This window comes from Centropristis striata, chromosome 19, assembly GCF_030273125.1.
Source record: "Centropristis striata isolate RG_2023a ecotype Rhode Island chromosome 19, C.striata_1.0, whole genome shotgun sequence".
Taxonomy (NCBI): Eukaryota; Metazoa; Chordata; class Actinopteri; order Perciformes; family Serranidae; genus Centropristis; species Centropristis striata.
This window is the reverse complement of record NC_081535.1, coordinates 34,000,632-34,016,523: the sequence shown is the minus strand read 5'-3', so window position 1 is coordinate 34,016,523 and position 15,892 is coordinate 34,000,632. Positions and strand designations below refer to the sequence as shown.

Sequence of the window (15,892 nt, the reverse complement as noted above, 5' to 3'; positions counted from 1 at the left end):
GGCAACCCTAGAAAGTTGAGGTGAACCTGTCCTGGAGGAGAGTCAGTGTGTTCTGGGCCATAATCAGGACCTTCTTACTTTGTTGTTTGCCTAGAATATCAGTACAATGTGAAGTTACACAGGGCTGCAGTTCAGGTTCAACCTTTAAGTGCTGTGTGAAATGTCATGTAGTGTAGGTAGAGCCAAAGCAGCCATGTCCTTGCAAAAAATAACTTTCTTATGTCAATGTGGACACGCTTTCCTGAAAATGAAGCAGCTCTGCTCTCTGTTTTGTTCATATTTTAGAGAATGTAATATGTTTTTTCCTCATTAATGATGTATTATTTCACCCACCTGCAAGCCATCCGCTATAAACAAGATGTTAAATTTTATAACCTGACCTGCCCAATACGCAGATTAATTAATCCGCACGTCATTAGCACTTGCTTTGGGTAGACACATCTTAATATGTGAGTAATGCATCCTTTAAATAGCAGGAAAATACTGCCACATTTACTACCAGTAGAGACAGGAAAGACCTACAAAATGTTTATATATACAGTACAGGCCAAAAGTTTGGACACACCTTCTCATTCAATACGTTTCCTTTATTTTCATGACTATTTACATTGTAGATTCATCAAAACTATTAATGAACACATGTGGAATTATGTACTTAACAAAAAAGTGTGAAATAACTGAAAACATGTCTTATATTCTAGTAAGCAAAGGGTGGTTACTTTGAGGAATCTAAAATACAAGACATGTTTTCAGTTATTTCACACTTTTTTTGTTAAGTACATAATTCCACATGTGTTCATTCATAGTTTTGATGAATCTACAATGTAAATAGTCCTGAAAATAAAGAAAAACGCATTGAATGAGAAGGTGGGTGTCCAAACTTTTGGCCTGTACTGTATGTAGACACATCTTAATATGTGAGTAATGCATCCTTTAAATAGCAGGAAAATATTGCCCCATTTACTACCAGTAGAGACAGGAAAGACTTACAAAAGTTTATATATACACACAGCAACCAACCATCAAATATGCAAATTGTGTTTTGCATCATACAGTACAGGCCAAAAGTTTGGACACACCTTCTCATTCAATACGTTTTTCTTTATTTTCATGACTATTTACATTGTAGATTCTCACTGAAGGCATCAAAACTATGATAAACACATATGGAATTATGTACTTAACAAAAAAAGTGTGAAATAACTGAAAACATGTCTTGTATTTTAGATTCCTCAAAGTAACCACCCTTTGCTTACTAGAATATAAGACATGTTTTCAGTTATTTCACACTTCTTTTGTTAAGTACATAATTCCACATGTGTTCATTCATAGTTTTGATGAATTTACAATGTCAATAGTCATGAAAATAAAGGAAAAACATTGAATGAGAAGGTGTGTGTCCAAACTTTTGGCCTGTACTGTACATGTAAAGAATCGCTCGGCAGAGAGGAGGTAGAAAAATTATTGCAAAACATCAACAACTGGTTGAACTGGTTGTGTGCTGAAAGTCTTAATCTAAGGCAGATTTAATCCACAGTGAAGCAATAGTTGTGAGTCTGTCTGCCATGTGGAGAAGGCGTCACCACACCTTGTCTGACAAAACACATGCATGCTCATTTGTAGTCCTCAGTTTAGGAAATCCCCCCTCTTCTTTCCACACTCTCACATCCCAGGGAGCCACCGTGACTCATGCAAATGCACCCCTCCCTCCGTCCCATACCCACCCACCATGAGTCACCAGAGAGCTCTTCTTCCTAGAAGGCCCCTCTTCTCTCTCTAGCCCACATTAGTCAGAGCACTCAGCGGCCCAGCGTCTCCAAGGAGACACAACACATCACCGCTAACACTACAGCCTTCTGACGGTTTCAGAGTGAAACTTGTAAATATCATAACACTTGTTTCTAGGATACAATCTCTGTTGCAATAAGCTGTGCTTGTTTTGTATTTTAAATGTGCGGCTTATTAGGGACCGAGCACTAACGGTGCAAGGACCCTATTGAAATTGGTCCGTTTATTATTATTATTCCCAAAAGTAAATCGCCTTTTTGGGGGCTTTATCATATTCAAAAACTCACCATTTTTGGAATATACGTCAATCTCCCAGTAAATTTCCGTATTCTAGTTGTTTATTGTATCCTTTGGATCCCCATTAGTCTTTATAGAGATGAAGACTATTCTTCCTGGGGTCCACATTAAATCAAACAATTATTACACAATTACATCATTACAGCATTTATACAGATAATAACATGAAGTCATTCATCGTAACATGATTATAATGTATATTAACATGATTATAATATATATTAAGTAGTACAAGGCATGATTATAAAAAGAGTTAAATGATTATAGAAGAGTATACGAGGTAAGCATAAATTTTTACCATGACGTTCAATGCAGACGGTGACAGCCTTTTGGCAGAAATTCCAGCAATGTAAGGTCATCTTCTATGTCTATTTTTTTTTTTTATCATTACTAAAAACCACTTTGTGACTCGGATAAGTCTGTTTCTGCTCGGGGCAGCTTTTTATCAGCAGCTGGCTTTATTTATCTCCTTTTGTCCAAAGTCAGTAGTGTGAGTGCACTTGGGCTTTCATCACCCGACACACAAACAAACACACAAACTCACACAGCTTCACCATGCTGCATGCATCTTAACCCATAAGAACCCATGGTGACACCCTTGTAACAAACACTTTAAATCTTCTAGAATCTAAGATTAAAGCCATTTAACAATTCTAACCCATTAATAGGGTGTCATGTATTGCATTTAACTTGTTCTGACCATATTTCCTGTCACAATTTTTTTATACATGTTATGGAGATGCAAACAAAAAGGCAAATGGTTATTTGTTTTTATGTATTATTAATGTGTTACTTAAAAACAAATCTGACAAATAATTAGTTGTTAAACAGCACTATTAATGTCACAATTTTGATAAATATTGTGGAGATGCAAAGAAAAAGTCAAATTTGTGTTTCTGTAAGCAGAAAACGTCTAGTCTGTTTATTTCAAAATAAGAAATATTATGAACACAAATACCATAAACTGCCAATGTAACGTTTATGTCACATCACAGATCTTTGACATTTAGGGGTGGTATTTTTTCTAAAACGTCATAAATGTGTTCTATGTGATCCACTTGGTCTGTGGTATATCCCCCATAATTCTCCTTTAAGGATATTTGGGTCTGGGTTCTTATGGGTTAACAACACGTGCATGTGTGTAGGTTCTACAGTACAGATTGTTGATAAGGGATGCTGATAATTATTACTTCCTGATTTCATTAAATAGAATGGCTGCTTGCTTGGATTTTTTGTCATTAAACAGATTAAGCAGCCCTCATGCAAACAGTGAGATAGTGCAATCTGTGCTGATGGAGTCAGTAGGGTAGCAGTGTGTTGGCTAAAGGGCAAAGCAGAACCGACTGCTTCAATCCCTGAGAACACAGGCGGAGTTACTCCTGGCCGTTGACCGACAGTTACCCCGAGCTCCTGCTAATGCCAGTCATGTGTGTTGGCATTTCATGCCCTCTGGTGGTGGAAAGCAGAAGTGTCTCTTAAAGGGGAACACACACCTCTGTTTCTCTTTCTAACCGGCCTCTCTCTGTGCTGCTGAACCTTTCCTCTCCGTCTATTTTGAGGGCTTGGCTGTTATGTAACAGGAGAGGGGAACCAGTCAGCTTTACAGGAAGTCAGTTGATGTTTCAGTTGTGTTGCCATAGTGACTGACTTACTGTCATGTTGTGATTCACTGCATCCTGTCAAAACTATTCATTACATTACATTAACGTTCTGGAAACCTGTTTTTGTAACATTCTAATAGGATTTCAACCTTGTGTACACATTTAAATGTTGACACAAAAGTAAGTTTTAAGAAAATGCCAATTCGCCAATATGTTGTGCTTCAACTGAAGACAACTGTATTTTTAATGCTTTAATGTAACATCTATATGATGTTTCAGTTGTGTTGCCATAGTCACTGACTTACTGTCATGTTGTGATTCACTGTATCCTGTCAAAGCTATTCATTACATTACATTAACCCATTAAGGCCTAAAATGCCTGTAAAACCTCTGGCCGATTTTCAAATGACCTCCTAAAACCTGAAGTTTTTCTGTAAATTCAACACCTACTAAATAATAGATTTTTCAGCCTCTGTAGCAGATAGAAATGAAATTCAAAAAGTATTTGAGAGCTTATACCCGTGGCTTTCATACGAAGTTGAGTTTATTTGTCCAAACCTTCAATAAAGTATTTTAAAAAATCAACAAACTCAGCAAATGTTACATTTGACTGAATAAAAATCCTATGCATAATACTAATACATGCCCATTAGCAAGATGCAAACATGATATGACCATTGGAAGAAATAGACATAGTTCTCATTACCCTACTGTAATAAAAAAATGTTTTTATCATAATAATAATAATAAATAATAATAATACATTTTATATATTGCACTTTTCAGGGTACTCAACGACGCATAAAGTAATATAAGACATATACAGTCATGATTTCTTATATCATCATCACAATCAATTAGCCTATCATTATTATTAATATTAATGTATTATTATTAATATTATTATTATCTCCAGATGGCCACAAATCTGTCTCTTCTTAGGTGAAAATATGTCTAAAAACATATTCCTCATCCATAAATGCCGGTCGATTGGTTCCCAGTTAAGTTAGTTTTCTAGAAACCTGTTTTTGTAACATTCTAATAGGATTTCAACCTTGTGTACACATTTAAATGTTGACACTAGGGGTGTGCCATATCGTATCGTTCATGATAATATCGGTATTTTTTTTTTTATGGTTAAAAAAAATGCATATCATGATATTGGCAACATTCCTACTTCTTGATGTCGTGGTTAAAGTTGTTTTAATCACAAAAAGCTACTTACTCTCTGTCGCTAAACACATGCAGCTTTCAAAATAAGAGCACAGTGTGTTAACAGAATCCACCACAGAACTTACAAGAAGACTGTCAAAATAAGATGCCTTAAATGAAACATAAAAGAACCTTTATTCTCCTTTACAAAATGTGATTAAAATATGCCCCCGGAACCCCTAAATGGTTATTTTTATTATTTGCTCATACATATTTTTTATTTTTATTTGGCAAGTGTTGAGATTTGCACATCACACTACATTTTAGATTTTTATTTATTTATACAGACTTAAAAAAAATCATATTTCTAAAAAAATTTAATTATTTCGTAATATCGTCAAGAATATCGTTATTGCAAAAATAGCCTGAAATATCGTGATATTCTTTTATGGCCATATCGCCCAGCCCTATTTGACACAAAAGTAAGTTTTAAGAAAATGCCAATTCATGATTGAAATGACAAACTGTATGTTGTGCTTCAACTGAAGATAACTGTATTTTTAATGCTTTAATGAAACATCTATATGATGTTGAAGTCTCCAGAATAGATGACAGCACTTCAGATTAGGAGGACAGCTAGTGCAGATGTTACTTCAATCAGTTTAAAGGAGCAGTGTGTTGGATTTCAGAGGAGCTTCTACCAGAAATGGAATATCATATCCATAATAAACACCGTAGGTTCTGCTACGTTCTTGAGAAAGGGCGGTGTGGGTGGAGGGGTGTTCATTTGTTTGCAATCTCGACACTAAATCCTAAACACTGGTTCTTTAAATGAAAGGATTAGTAATAGTTGAGCTATTGTTTTGTATCACTAAGATTGTTTAATAAGTCACTGCTGAACTGAGGTGTTTAAATGAATCATTCTAATTTACACTACCGGTCAAAAGTTTTAGAACACACCAACTTTTCCAGAATTTAATTGAAAATGATGCAGTTTAATGTCTCAGTGTACTCTGAAATTAATGCACATTTGCAACATTTAAAATTCTTTATTGAGCATGATAGTGTTTTGAAAGTAAAAAAAAGATTCAAAATCACATTTTATGTTGGACTAAAGGATTAAAAAAAGATACAAAATTAGCAAAAAAAAGACACAAAATGACCACAAAATGATCAAAAAAGACACAAAATGACCAAAAAAGGAAACAAAATGACCAAAAAAGACACAAATTTACCACAAAATGATCAAAAAAGACACAAAATGACTAAAAAAGGAAACAAAACTACCAGAAAAGACACAAAATGACCAAAAAAAGAAACAAAACGACCAAAAAGACACAAAATTACTAAAAAAAGACAGAAAATGACCCAAAAAAAGGAAACAAAATGACTAAAAAAGACACAAATTGACCACAAAATGATCAAAAAAGACACAAAATGGCTAAAAAAGGCACCAAAAGACACAAAATTACTAAAAAAAGGCACCAAAAGACACAAAATTACTAAAAAAAAAGACACAAAATGACTTACAAAGACATGAAAAGAATTCAAAAATGGACAAAATAGCCCAAGACTCCATAGAGTTAAGTTGTTAACCCATTTCTTGTTCCCTGAAAAAAGGCCTACTTGTATAATTCTGAAATGTACATTATTTTCCAGTTTTGGTTAAGCTTACCTTTTTTTATTTACCTCTGGCAGTTCACCACTTACCTTTGGACCCTTTCAAGCTGTTCATTTGACTTGAACTGCTTGAATTTCAATAAAAAAACTGGAAAAATTGGGGTGTTCTAAAACTTTTGACCGGTAGTGTATTTTATTGAATTAGGCTACTTTGTGAAATCCCTAACTCATCTCCGTGTGTGATTTCTTTTCTGTTTCTTCAGGCTGATTCTGGATATGGCTCTGAGTCCAGTCTGAGGAGACATGGCTCCATGTTGTCTCTCACTTCAGCCACCAGCGGCTTCTCTGCCACCTCCACATCCTCCTTCAAGGTGAGATCTCTGTTTACTCTGGCTGACCAAGCACACATGAGGAATTATCTGTTTGTATTCGTAGGCTCACACACAAGCCGTTAATTTAGTCAGCAAACACGTACTGGAATAGTTGCATTGTGGTCTGTGGAAATCTAAACAAAGGTTGCTTTCTGATTTGTTCAGAAGGGTCACCGCCTGAGAGAGAAGCTGGCAGAGATGGAGACCTTCAGAGATATCTTGTGCAGACAGGTGGACACGCTGCAGAAATACTTTGACAGCTGTTCAGACGCAGAGTCTAAGGACGAGCTGCAGAGAGATAAAAGTAAGAGCCACAAACACCCACACTCCTTTTAACCTTAAAATCATTTCTGTTACTTTGTAGGAGATCAGATTTTTGTGCTTTTTAGATGAGAAGTGAAGATTATTTTATTGTGAAAATATCACTTTCCTGCACCTTTCCAGCAGCATTCAAGTTAGAGCCAGAGCAGCTCTGTATTTTATGGGCTGATACCGATATTAAGGAGCTAAAAAAATATTTTTTTATTATATATATATCAAATTCTGCTAAACTGTGTTATGACATCATTCTTAAAATACCCATGTATCTTTTCCTGTATTATCTTCTGAAGAAAAAGTTTCTACATGGTGCATTTTCTTTTGATAAACTATTTGAAGATGGCTGTTTAAGAAAAAACAAAAAATTTATAAATCCAGAAAACAACCTGTAGATTACTATTTTACTATTATTTACTATTATTATTTATTTTTCCATATCGCTGTTGCATTAGGAAGCAATGTGTGGCCATAATGGAATGATGCAGTGTGACTGAAAAGTATGTTAAAATAAGTAGAAGTGAAATTGGTGTAGGGGTGTGCCATATCGTATCGTTCACGATAATATCAGTATATTTTTTTTTATGGTTAAAAAAATGCATATCATGATATTGGCAACATTCCTACTTCTTGATGTAGTGGTTAAAGTTGTTTTAATCACAAAAAGCTACTTACTCCCTGTTGCTAAACACATGCAGCTTTCAAAATAAAAGCACAGTGTGTTAAGAGAATCCACCACATAATTTACAAGAAGACTGTCAAAATAAGATGCCTTAAATAAAACATACGAGAACCTTTATTCTCCTTTACAAAATTTCATTAAAATAAGCCCCCGGAACCCCTAAATGGTTATTCTTATTATTTGCTCATACTCAAGAGTCAAGAGTACATTTTTTGTATTTGGCAACTTTTGAGACCATCCGTCAAGAATATCGTTATCGCAAAAATAGCCTGAAATATCGTGATATTCTTTTAGGGCCATATCGCCCAGCCCTAAATTGGTGAAAGAAAATTTTGAAAAAAAAAAAGAATTGATGACAAAAATGTGGTTTTACTCAAAACTTGTTTCTTACAAGACAGTCTAAGTGAGTCTTTGGCTCATATATTCCATGTTTAGGTTATGAAAATGTTTGGAGTTTAGTCTAAACTTTCAGTGAATCTTGTCTGCAGTGTGTGTGTGTGTGTGTGTGTGTGTGTGTGTGTGTGTGTGTGTGTGTGTGTGTGTGTGTGTGTGTGTGTGTGTGTGTTGCAAGGTTATTATAGTTAACGAAAACTAACAAAATAACGAAAACTAAAATTGAAAAAACATTTTCGTTAACTGAAATAAAAATAAAAACAAGAGTTTTTTCAAAAACGCTAACTAACTGAAACTGTATTGTGTGGTTACAAAACTAACTAAAATTATAGTGAAAATGTCCTTAGTTTTCGTCTTTGTCAACTTTTTTCATTCATAATTCAGTGTTTCTATTTGAACATGCAACACATGGTGAATATGTTTACTGAGACTGGGATGTTTACACTCCAACCAAAATACAAAACACCAGAACTGTAAGAGTTAATAACCTTATTGGGGCTGAGATGATAAACCAAAGGAAATGAAGACACATACCCATTACAAAAAAACTAAAACTAACACTAAAACTAATAAAAACTAAACTAAAACTAAGCATTTTCAAAAAATAAAAACTAAACTAAAACTAGCAAACTCACTCTAAAAACTAACTAAAACTAACTGAAAACTGAAAACAAAAATTCACAACGAAATTAAAACTAAAACTAATGAAAAATCCAAAACTATTATAACCTTGGTGTGTTGTGAGTCAGGCAGCAGTTCTTCTCCTCTCCCCCTCAGCCTCGGCCCATCTTGGCTGGCTGAACATTTGCTGATGGCGGCCTGTGGATGAAGCCCTGCTTTTGTTCTCCTCACCTCCCTCTCTCCTCTCTCTCTCTCTCTCTCTCTCTCTCCTCTCTCTCTCTCTCTCTCTGTCTCTCTCCATTCTGAAGATGAAACCAGACCATTGTCATGTTGTTCTGTCAGTCTGATGGTGCGTTGTGCTGCAGCTTACGCTGTGAACGGGCCACCGAGCGCTGCCTTGGACCGCTGCTTGACTTTCTGTAGCGTCCTCAGAGAAAAGGCTTGGTGGAGCAGCTACCTACTGGCCTTTCCTCTCTGACATTTTATTCCCCTTTTTTTTTCCAGTCGTGGAGGATGATGAAGATGACTTCCCAAACACACGGCCAGATGGAGAGTTTCTGCACAACAACAATGGCAGCAAAGAAAAATGTGAGTAGTGCAGAATTCTAAGTTTTTTCTATAACCTTATAGACAAAAAAGGGCATAATCACGCTAAAAATTTGGAAAATCACAACTGGATTTGGCCTGGCAACATCATATGCAAAATATTTGATATTTATTTATTTTATTTTATTTATTTATTTATTACTATATTTCTATAGCACCTTTCAAAACCAGGGTTACAAGGTGCTTTACAAAGTACATTATCACGGAGGCATTTAGACAACAGTTAAAACAAAAATAACAGAACATCATCAAAAACAGTGAACAAGCAAAAATAATAGGATACAAAATTAAAATTAAATTAAAACATGTGTAAGACGTTAGAAATCATTGCACAAATGCCAGTCTGTACAAGTGGGTTTTTAAAAGTTTTTTAAAATGATACACAGACTCAGCTGATATAGCTGATATTTGACAAGAGTCTCAGCCGCCTACAACCAGTGAAAAGGGCGTAGACAAACACACAAAATACAAAAATCTCTCAATTGAAATGCTTTTTGGGATGCCCACAGACATGACAATAATAGAGAATATTACTTTAAGAATCCATGTGTCATTGCTCCAGACATATTCTGTGTTTGCTACAAGTATCATTTGTTTCACTCCCATGCTTTTCTTTTGTGCAGTGTTCCAGGCGTTGAGTCCCAAGGGAATCAATGGCATAGACTTTAAGGGTGAGGCTATCACGTTCAAGGCTACCACAGCTGGGATCCTCGCCACTCTGTCTCACTGCATCGACCTCATGGTGAAGAGAGAAGAGAGCTGGCAGAAGAGAGTGGATAAGGTGAGGAACATTCACATCTGATCAATTACGTGCTTAAAGGAGCCTTTTTTTTTTTTGATGTTTGTTAAATTAATTGCAAATGTTTATTATTCAAGTTGCAGAAAAAGTAAATGCATTAAAGGCACTGAAAGACTTATTTTAATGCTACTTTTATTTGCATTTCAGAGGTAATATAGCACTTTTTACTCCACTACATTGATTTGACACCTAGAGTTTTACAAATTAAGATTTTTCTTACATGTGAAAAACTAATAAAATATGATGCATCCATAACGACAAACCATCCTGCTTGTTAAAAAATAAAGAGACACAATCATCTGAAAGTGCACAACAAAAAAATAATTGGATTGCTTAAAGGAGCCTGTGTTACAAACATTTTAATTTGTCTGATGGTTTTATTTCTTCATTTATCTACAGTAGAGAAGCATCCTAATGTAAAAAAAAAAAAGGGGGGAGGCGTATAGCAAAGAAAGTGTACCTTTTTTTTTTTAATATATATTTTTTATTGGAAATTAGCATTCATAAGCATCAGTACAATACATAACTTATTCCACAGCTGTTTTCCACATTTTTGTTTTTTAAAGGGTACATTAGAACAAAGAACCACAAAAGAAAAATAAATACAAAACAAAACAAAAAACATAGTATTATAATAATATATAATAATAATATATAGGGAGGCAAAAAAGCAGAGAAACAGAAACATTAACAATTATGCTAATAATACCAATACATAAATAAACACAGGATGCCAAGTATGCTCATTAAAAAAAAAAAACCTTAATAAGTGTACCACTTTTTAAATAATTTTGTGTTTTTGTGTATGCAGGAGATGGAGAAGCGGCGAAGAATAGACGAGGGCTATAAATCGGCCCTCAATGAGTTGAAGAAAAAGTCTCACTTTGGAGGTCCAGATTATGAGGTGGAGCATAAAATCTATCCAACTATTATACACCATTAATTGTGGGTTGTGTAAGACTTGTTTAAATAACGTTCCCTCTCCATTATATCTGTAGGAGGGTCCAAACAGCCTGATTAACGAGGACGAGTTCTTCGATGCAGTTGAAGCTGCTCTGGACAGACAAGACAAGATAGAAGAACAGGTAAGCAAGAGATCGGATACAGTTTTTAATTAGCTGCCCACGGCAACACACAATAAAATGATGCATTCTATTATATCACGCTTTCAATCTAGATCTCTGGCTTCAAAATTGCAATTTACTATTTTCCACCAGATTGAGTGCATTTCTCTTGTTTGCCTGATGAATTAAATGCTTCTTTTCCTGGTTTCCACTGAGGTTACTGCTGCTGTATTAAGGATAAATGTATAAAATGATGTATAAAAATCAATGTAGACTGTAAAAATAATAATTCCTTAGCATTTAGTATTCAGCAAATCATTTTATTAATGTATTTTTCTCATAAAAAACATCAACATCAAGGGTTGAATAAAATTAATAAATGAATATGTGTTAGTTACAATCAGATTTTGGTTGATATGTATATATATGTTTTTTTTTTTACTTTTTATTTAACCATTTTAATAATTTTACATAACATTTCCTGACAGAATTTGAAGTAAGAGACATCACAATAAACATCCTGAGCATCATACAAGAAAAAAGTGTTAAGACATTACAATAAATAAATTAAATACAGAAATAAGTAGTTCTGACATATCATATTTATAAAGTTAGTGTTAATCTTGTAAATAAATAAAAAGAAATAGTTGAATATTTAGACAATCAAAGGAATAAAATGTCAGAAGTATTGATAATTATGACAAACTTGATATATAAGTTAATATTTAGGTTGGTTGAAAGTGGGGAATTATATAAATATCAATTATTGGCTTTTTTTACCCAGACATTTTTAAAGTGAGGGTTTAAAAACACATTATTTTTAATGATTTTTTAATTTATATTGTGTTTGTATGCAGTGTCACACTGAGAAGACGAGGATCCAGAGGTCCAGCCCCGTCCCTCCTGGAGACGTCTACTCCAACACAGGATCACACAGATTCTCTGAGAAGGTATTCAACCTTTATCTCTGAAACTGTTTCATCACGCTGTTTTCACCGCTTCTCCTCCATGTCTTCACATCTTTAGTTTTCTCATTTGACACGTCTTTCAGTTTTACATCACACGTCCTTTTGTGTAACTCTTGTCTCTTCCTCTCCTTCATTTTTTTGTCCATCATCCCCTCGATTCTCATCTTCCCTGTAGCCTCATAGTCAGTCCTCCCCTGCTCAGCTAGTCAGCGTCCCTCCTCACGAAGTCCACAGATTCAGCACCGAGGTAACCTACTGTCCAGCTCACTCACTCTTTCTGTGTTTCACCTGTCTACACCAGGAGTTCTCAACCTTTTTGAGTCGTTCAGATCACCCAAAAAAGAAACAAAATGACCAAAAAATAAACAAAATGACCAAAAAAGGAAACAAAATGACCAAAAAAGACACAAATTGACCACAAAAAGACACAAAATGACTAAAAAAGGAAACAAAACTACCAGAAAAGACACAAAATGACCAAAAAAGAAACAAAATTACCAGAAAAGACACAAAATGACCAAAAAAAGAAACAAAATTACCAAAAAGACAGAAAATTACTAAAAAAAGACAGAAAATGACCCAAAAAAGGAAACAAAATGACTAAAAAAAAGACACAAATTGACCACAAAATGATCCAAAAAGACACAAAATGACTAAAAAAGGAAACAAAACTACCAGAAAAGACACAAAATGACCAAAAAAAGAAACAAAATGACCAAAAAGACAGAAAATGACAAAAAAAGGAAACAAAATGACTAAAAAAGACACAAATTGACCACAAAATGGTCAAAAAAAGACACAAATTGACCACAAAATGTTAAAAAAAGACACAAAATGACTAAAAAAAGAAACAAACTTACTAGAAAAGACAGAAAATGACCAAAAAAAGAAATAAAATTACCAAAAAGACAGAAAATGACCCAAAAAAAGGAAACAAAATGACTAAAAAAGACACAAATTGACCACAAATTGATCAAAAAAAGACACAATATGACAATAAATAGACAATAAGTGACCAAAAAGACTAAAACACATTAACACATGAACACTTTAACACAGTGGAGACAGAGCTGACTTCCAAAATGATTTGGTGACCCCCAGAAATCATCTCGTGACCCCAATTGGGGTCCCGACCCCAAGGTTGAGAACAGCTGGTCTAGACTAAACTCCATGTTTGCATGACTGTTGAATCCCCAGTAACTGTAAAGCTAATTCTGATTACACTGGAACTCACTGTAGCACCATGACTGTATAACTGTTCATATTTATCTGTTATATTAATGTGTTGCCAGGTCTATTGCGTAACAGATAATATAGGTCCTGATAGGATAAAGGCTTTGTGTCCTGTGTTCATTTTGGCACCTGATCTTTGTTAGTTCTAGTCTGCAGGAAGTAGAGCGTCTAGCATTAACCCATTGAAGCCTGGAAAGCAGATACGTCGTTTTGTAGTATTTGTATAAGCTCTCAAATACTTTTTGAATTTCATTTCTATCTGCTACAGAGCCTGAAAAATCTATTATTTAGTAGGAAGAGTTGACACTTCTGTTGAATTCCCAGAAAAACTTCAGGTTTTAGGGGCTGATTTTAAAATCGCCCAGAGGTTTTACAGGCAGTTTTAGGCCTCAATGGGTTAAAACAGAGTTTGTGTGAGGACACCTTCAGATAGCAGCATGACATCATGGATCACCTCCTCTCTCTGCTCCTCCTCTCTGCTCCTTGTGTTTAGGTGGAGGAGATGGTGCAGAATCACATGACCTACTCGCTGCAGGATGTTGGTGGAGACGCCAACTGGCAGCTGGTTGTCGAGGAGGGAGAGATGAAGGTAGGAGGAACATTTCTAACAATGTCATTCAGGTATTTATAACTGTACATGCATAAGAAAAGAAGTTGCGCACTAAATTAAAATTAATCTGGAATTTACTTTTGTACCACAGCAGTGTTTCTCCAATATGCATTCAACAGCAGCATTGAACTCACTTCTTCACTTTAAGAAGCCAGAGTCGGGGCAGAACAAGGATTATACAGCAGGATCTTAAAACGTGTTTAAAGTTGATAAATCTAGTTAGAGATAATTAAGTTAAGTATAAGGCTATACAGGTTGTATGACATTATTTGTCAATAAGACAAATATTGTTTAGCCTGAAACAGACAGACACTGGAACGTGTTTGAACTTGTTGTGACTTTATTTCTGCACTTCACAAACACAAACCAGTTTATGTTCATTCACTGAAGTCTGACTCAATAACCTCCATCGACCTCTGACTTAGAGTCTTGCATTTTATCAGATGTAACTGGACATCTTCAGCTGTGTATATATGTGTGTAGAGCCCAGCTGAAACGATAAATATCTAAAAAAAAAAATCTACAAAACCAAACTTTAACACCACTGCATGAAAAACACTTTGGGGAAACACTGCTGTGATGTTTTAAAACCCAAATGAAACCCTTCTACCCATTAGAACATGTGATGATAAAATGATTTCACCTTTCCTCTGTCCTGTGTGTGCAGGTGTACAGGAGAGAGGTGGAGGAGAACGGGATCGTGTTGGACCCTCTGAAGGCCACTCACTCAGTGAAGGGGGTCACAGGTCACGAGGTCTGCCACTACTTCTGGGACACCGCGTACCGCAACGACTGGGAGAGTACGTATTTAACTAACTCACTCTTAGTTTATCACCATTTCTATTGATTGAGAACAGGGATTCCCAAAGTGTGGTGCGTGGACCCCTGGGGGTGCACGAGATGAAAAATGTAATGGCGGTCTGATAATGACACAATTCATTTTTTTTCCCCCCACACAATAAAGACGTGTATTAATTAATTAATAAATACAGGCTATTTAATTTTGTGTAATTTTTTGTTCATTTTTGCATCTATTTTTTGGTTGTTTGGTAATTTTTACATGTATTTTTGGTCAATTTGTGTCTATTTTGATAATTTTGTGTCATCTTTGGTCATTTTTGCATCTATTTTTGGTTGTTTTAGATCTTATAATGAAGCGTAGAAGAAGTTATCTTCTTGTTCTTATATCATTTCCAACCCGTGTTATGATGACGGGTTGTGTTCACTCCACGCTCATTTAAACTTGCTGCAATTTTTGTTCAACGCAGCTCAAATATTATAACATTTGTCCCAACTGATCTGCTTTCTGCCTCTGATCCTGAGCCTGTCATCATCCTCCACCTTTAATATGGCTATAAAATGTTTTATTGCATTTTGTTTTTTTGAAGTTTTTAATCCTCCACATTCTCTGCCTCTTTCCTCTTCTAGCCACCATTGAAAACTTCAACGTTGTGGAGACGCTGTCAGATAATGCAGTGATTGTTTATCAAACACACAAGGTAAGAACAACAAGATCATAAAGAAAATAACCGTGTTCAACAATGTCATGGATCTGTTTATTGTATATGATCTGAAATAAACTACTGTGTGTGCCAAGGTTATAATAGTTTTGGATTTTTCATTAGTTTTAGTTTTAATTTCGTTGTGAATTTTTGTTTTCAAATTCAGTTAGTTTTAGTTAGTTTTTAGAGTGAGTTTGCTAGTTTTGGTTTAGTTTTTATTTTTTTTAAACGCTTAGTTTTAGTTTAGTTTTTATTAGTTTTAGTTTTTTT

The 15,892-nt window shown here is 35.0% G+C and overlaps 1 protein-coding gene across 4 annotated transcripts in view; it reads left to right on the top strand.

The window, feature by feature from the left end:
- The window catches only part of LOC131992129 (ceramide transfer protein-like), a 34,186-nt gene that overhangs the window by 14,132 nt on the left and 4,162 nt on the right, over window positions 1–15,892 (top strand). For 2 of the 4 annotated variants that reach the window (XM_059357579.1, XM_059357577.1), the window contains 11 exons: window positions 6,722–6,829; window positions 6,995–7,133; window positions 9,345–9,428; window positions 10,070–10,227; window positions 11,057–11,149; window positions 11,244–11,330; window positions 12,167–12,259; window positions 12,453–12,524; window positions 14,004–14,099; window positions 14,788–14,920; window positions 15,549–15,619. In XM_059357579.1, the coding sequence (XP_059213562.1) occupies window positions 6,722–6,829; window positions 6,995–7,133; window positions 9,345–9,428; window positions 10,070–10,227; window positions 11,057–11,149; window positions 11,244–11,330; window positions 12,167–12,259; window positions 12,453–12,524; window positions 14,004–14,099; window positions 14,788–14,920; window positions 15,549–15,619 (1,134 nt within the window). The remainder of the gene's footprint in view (window positions 1–6,721; window positions 6,830–6,994; window positions 7,134–9,344; window positions 9,429–10,069; window positions 10,228–11,056; window positions 11,150–11,243; window positions 11,331–12,166; window positions 12,260–12,452; window positions 12,525–14,003; window positions 14,100–14,787; window positions 14,921–15,548; window positions 15,620–15,892) is intronic. The other 2 variants (XM_059357581.1, XM_059357580.1) reach the window with 1 other exon arrangement.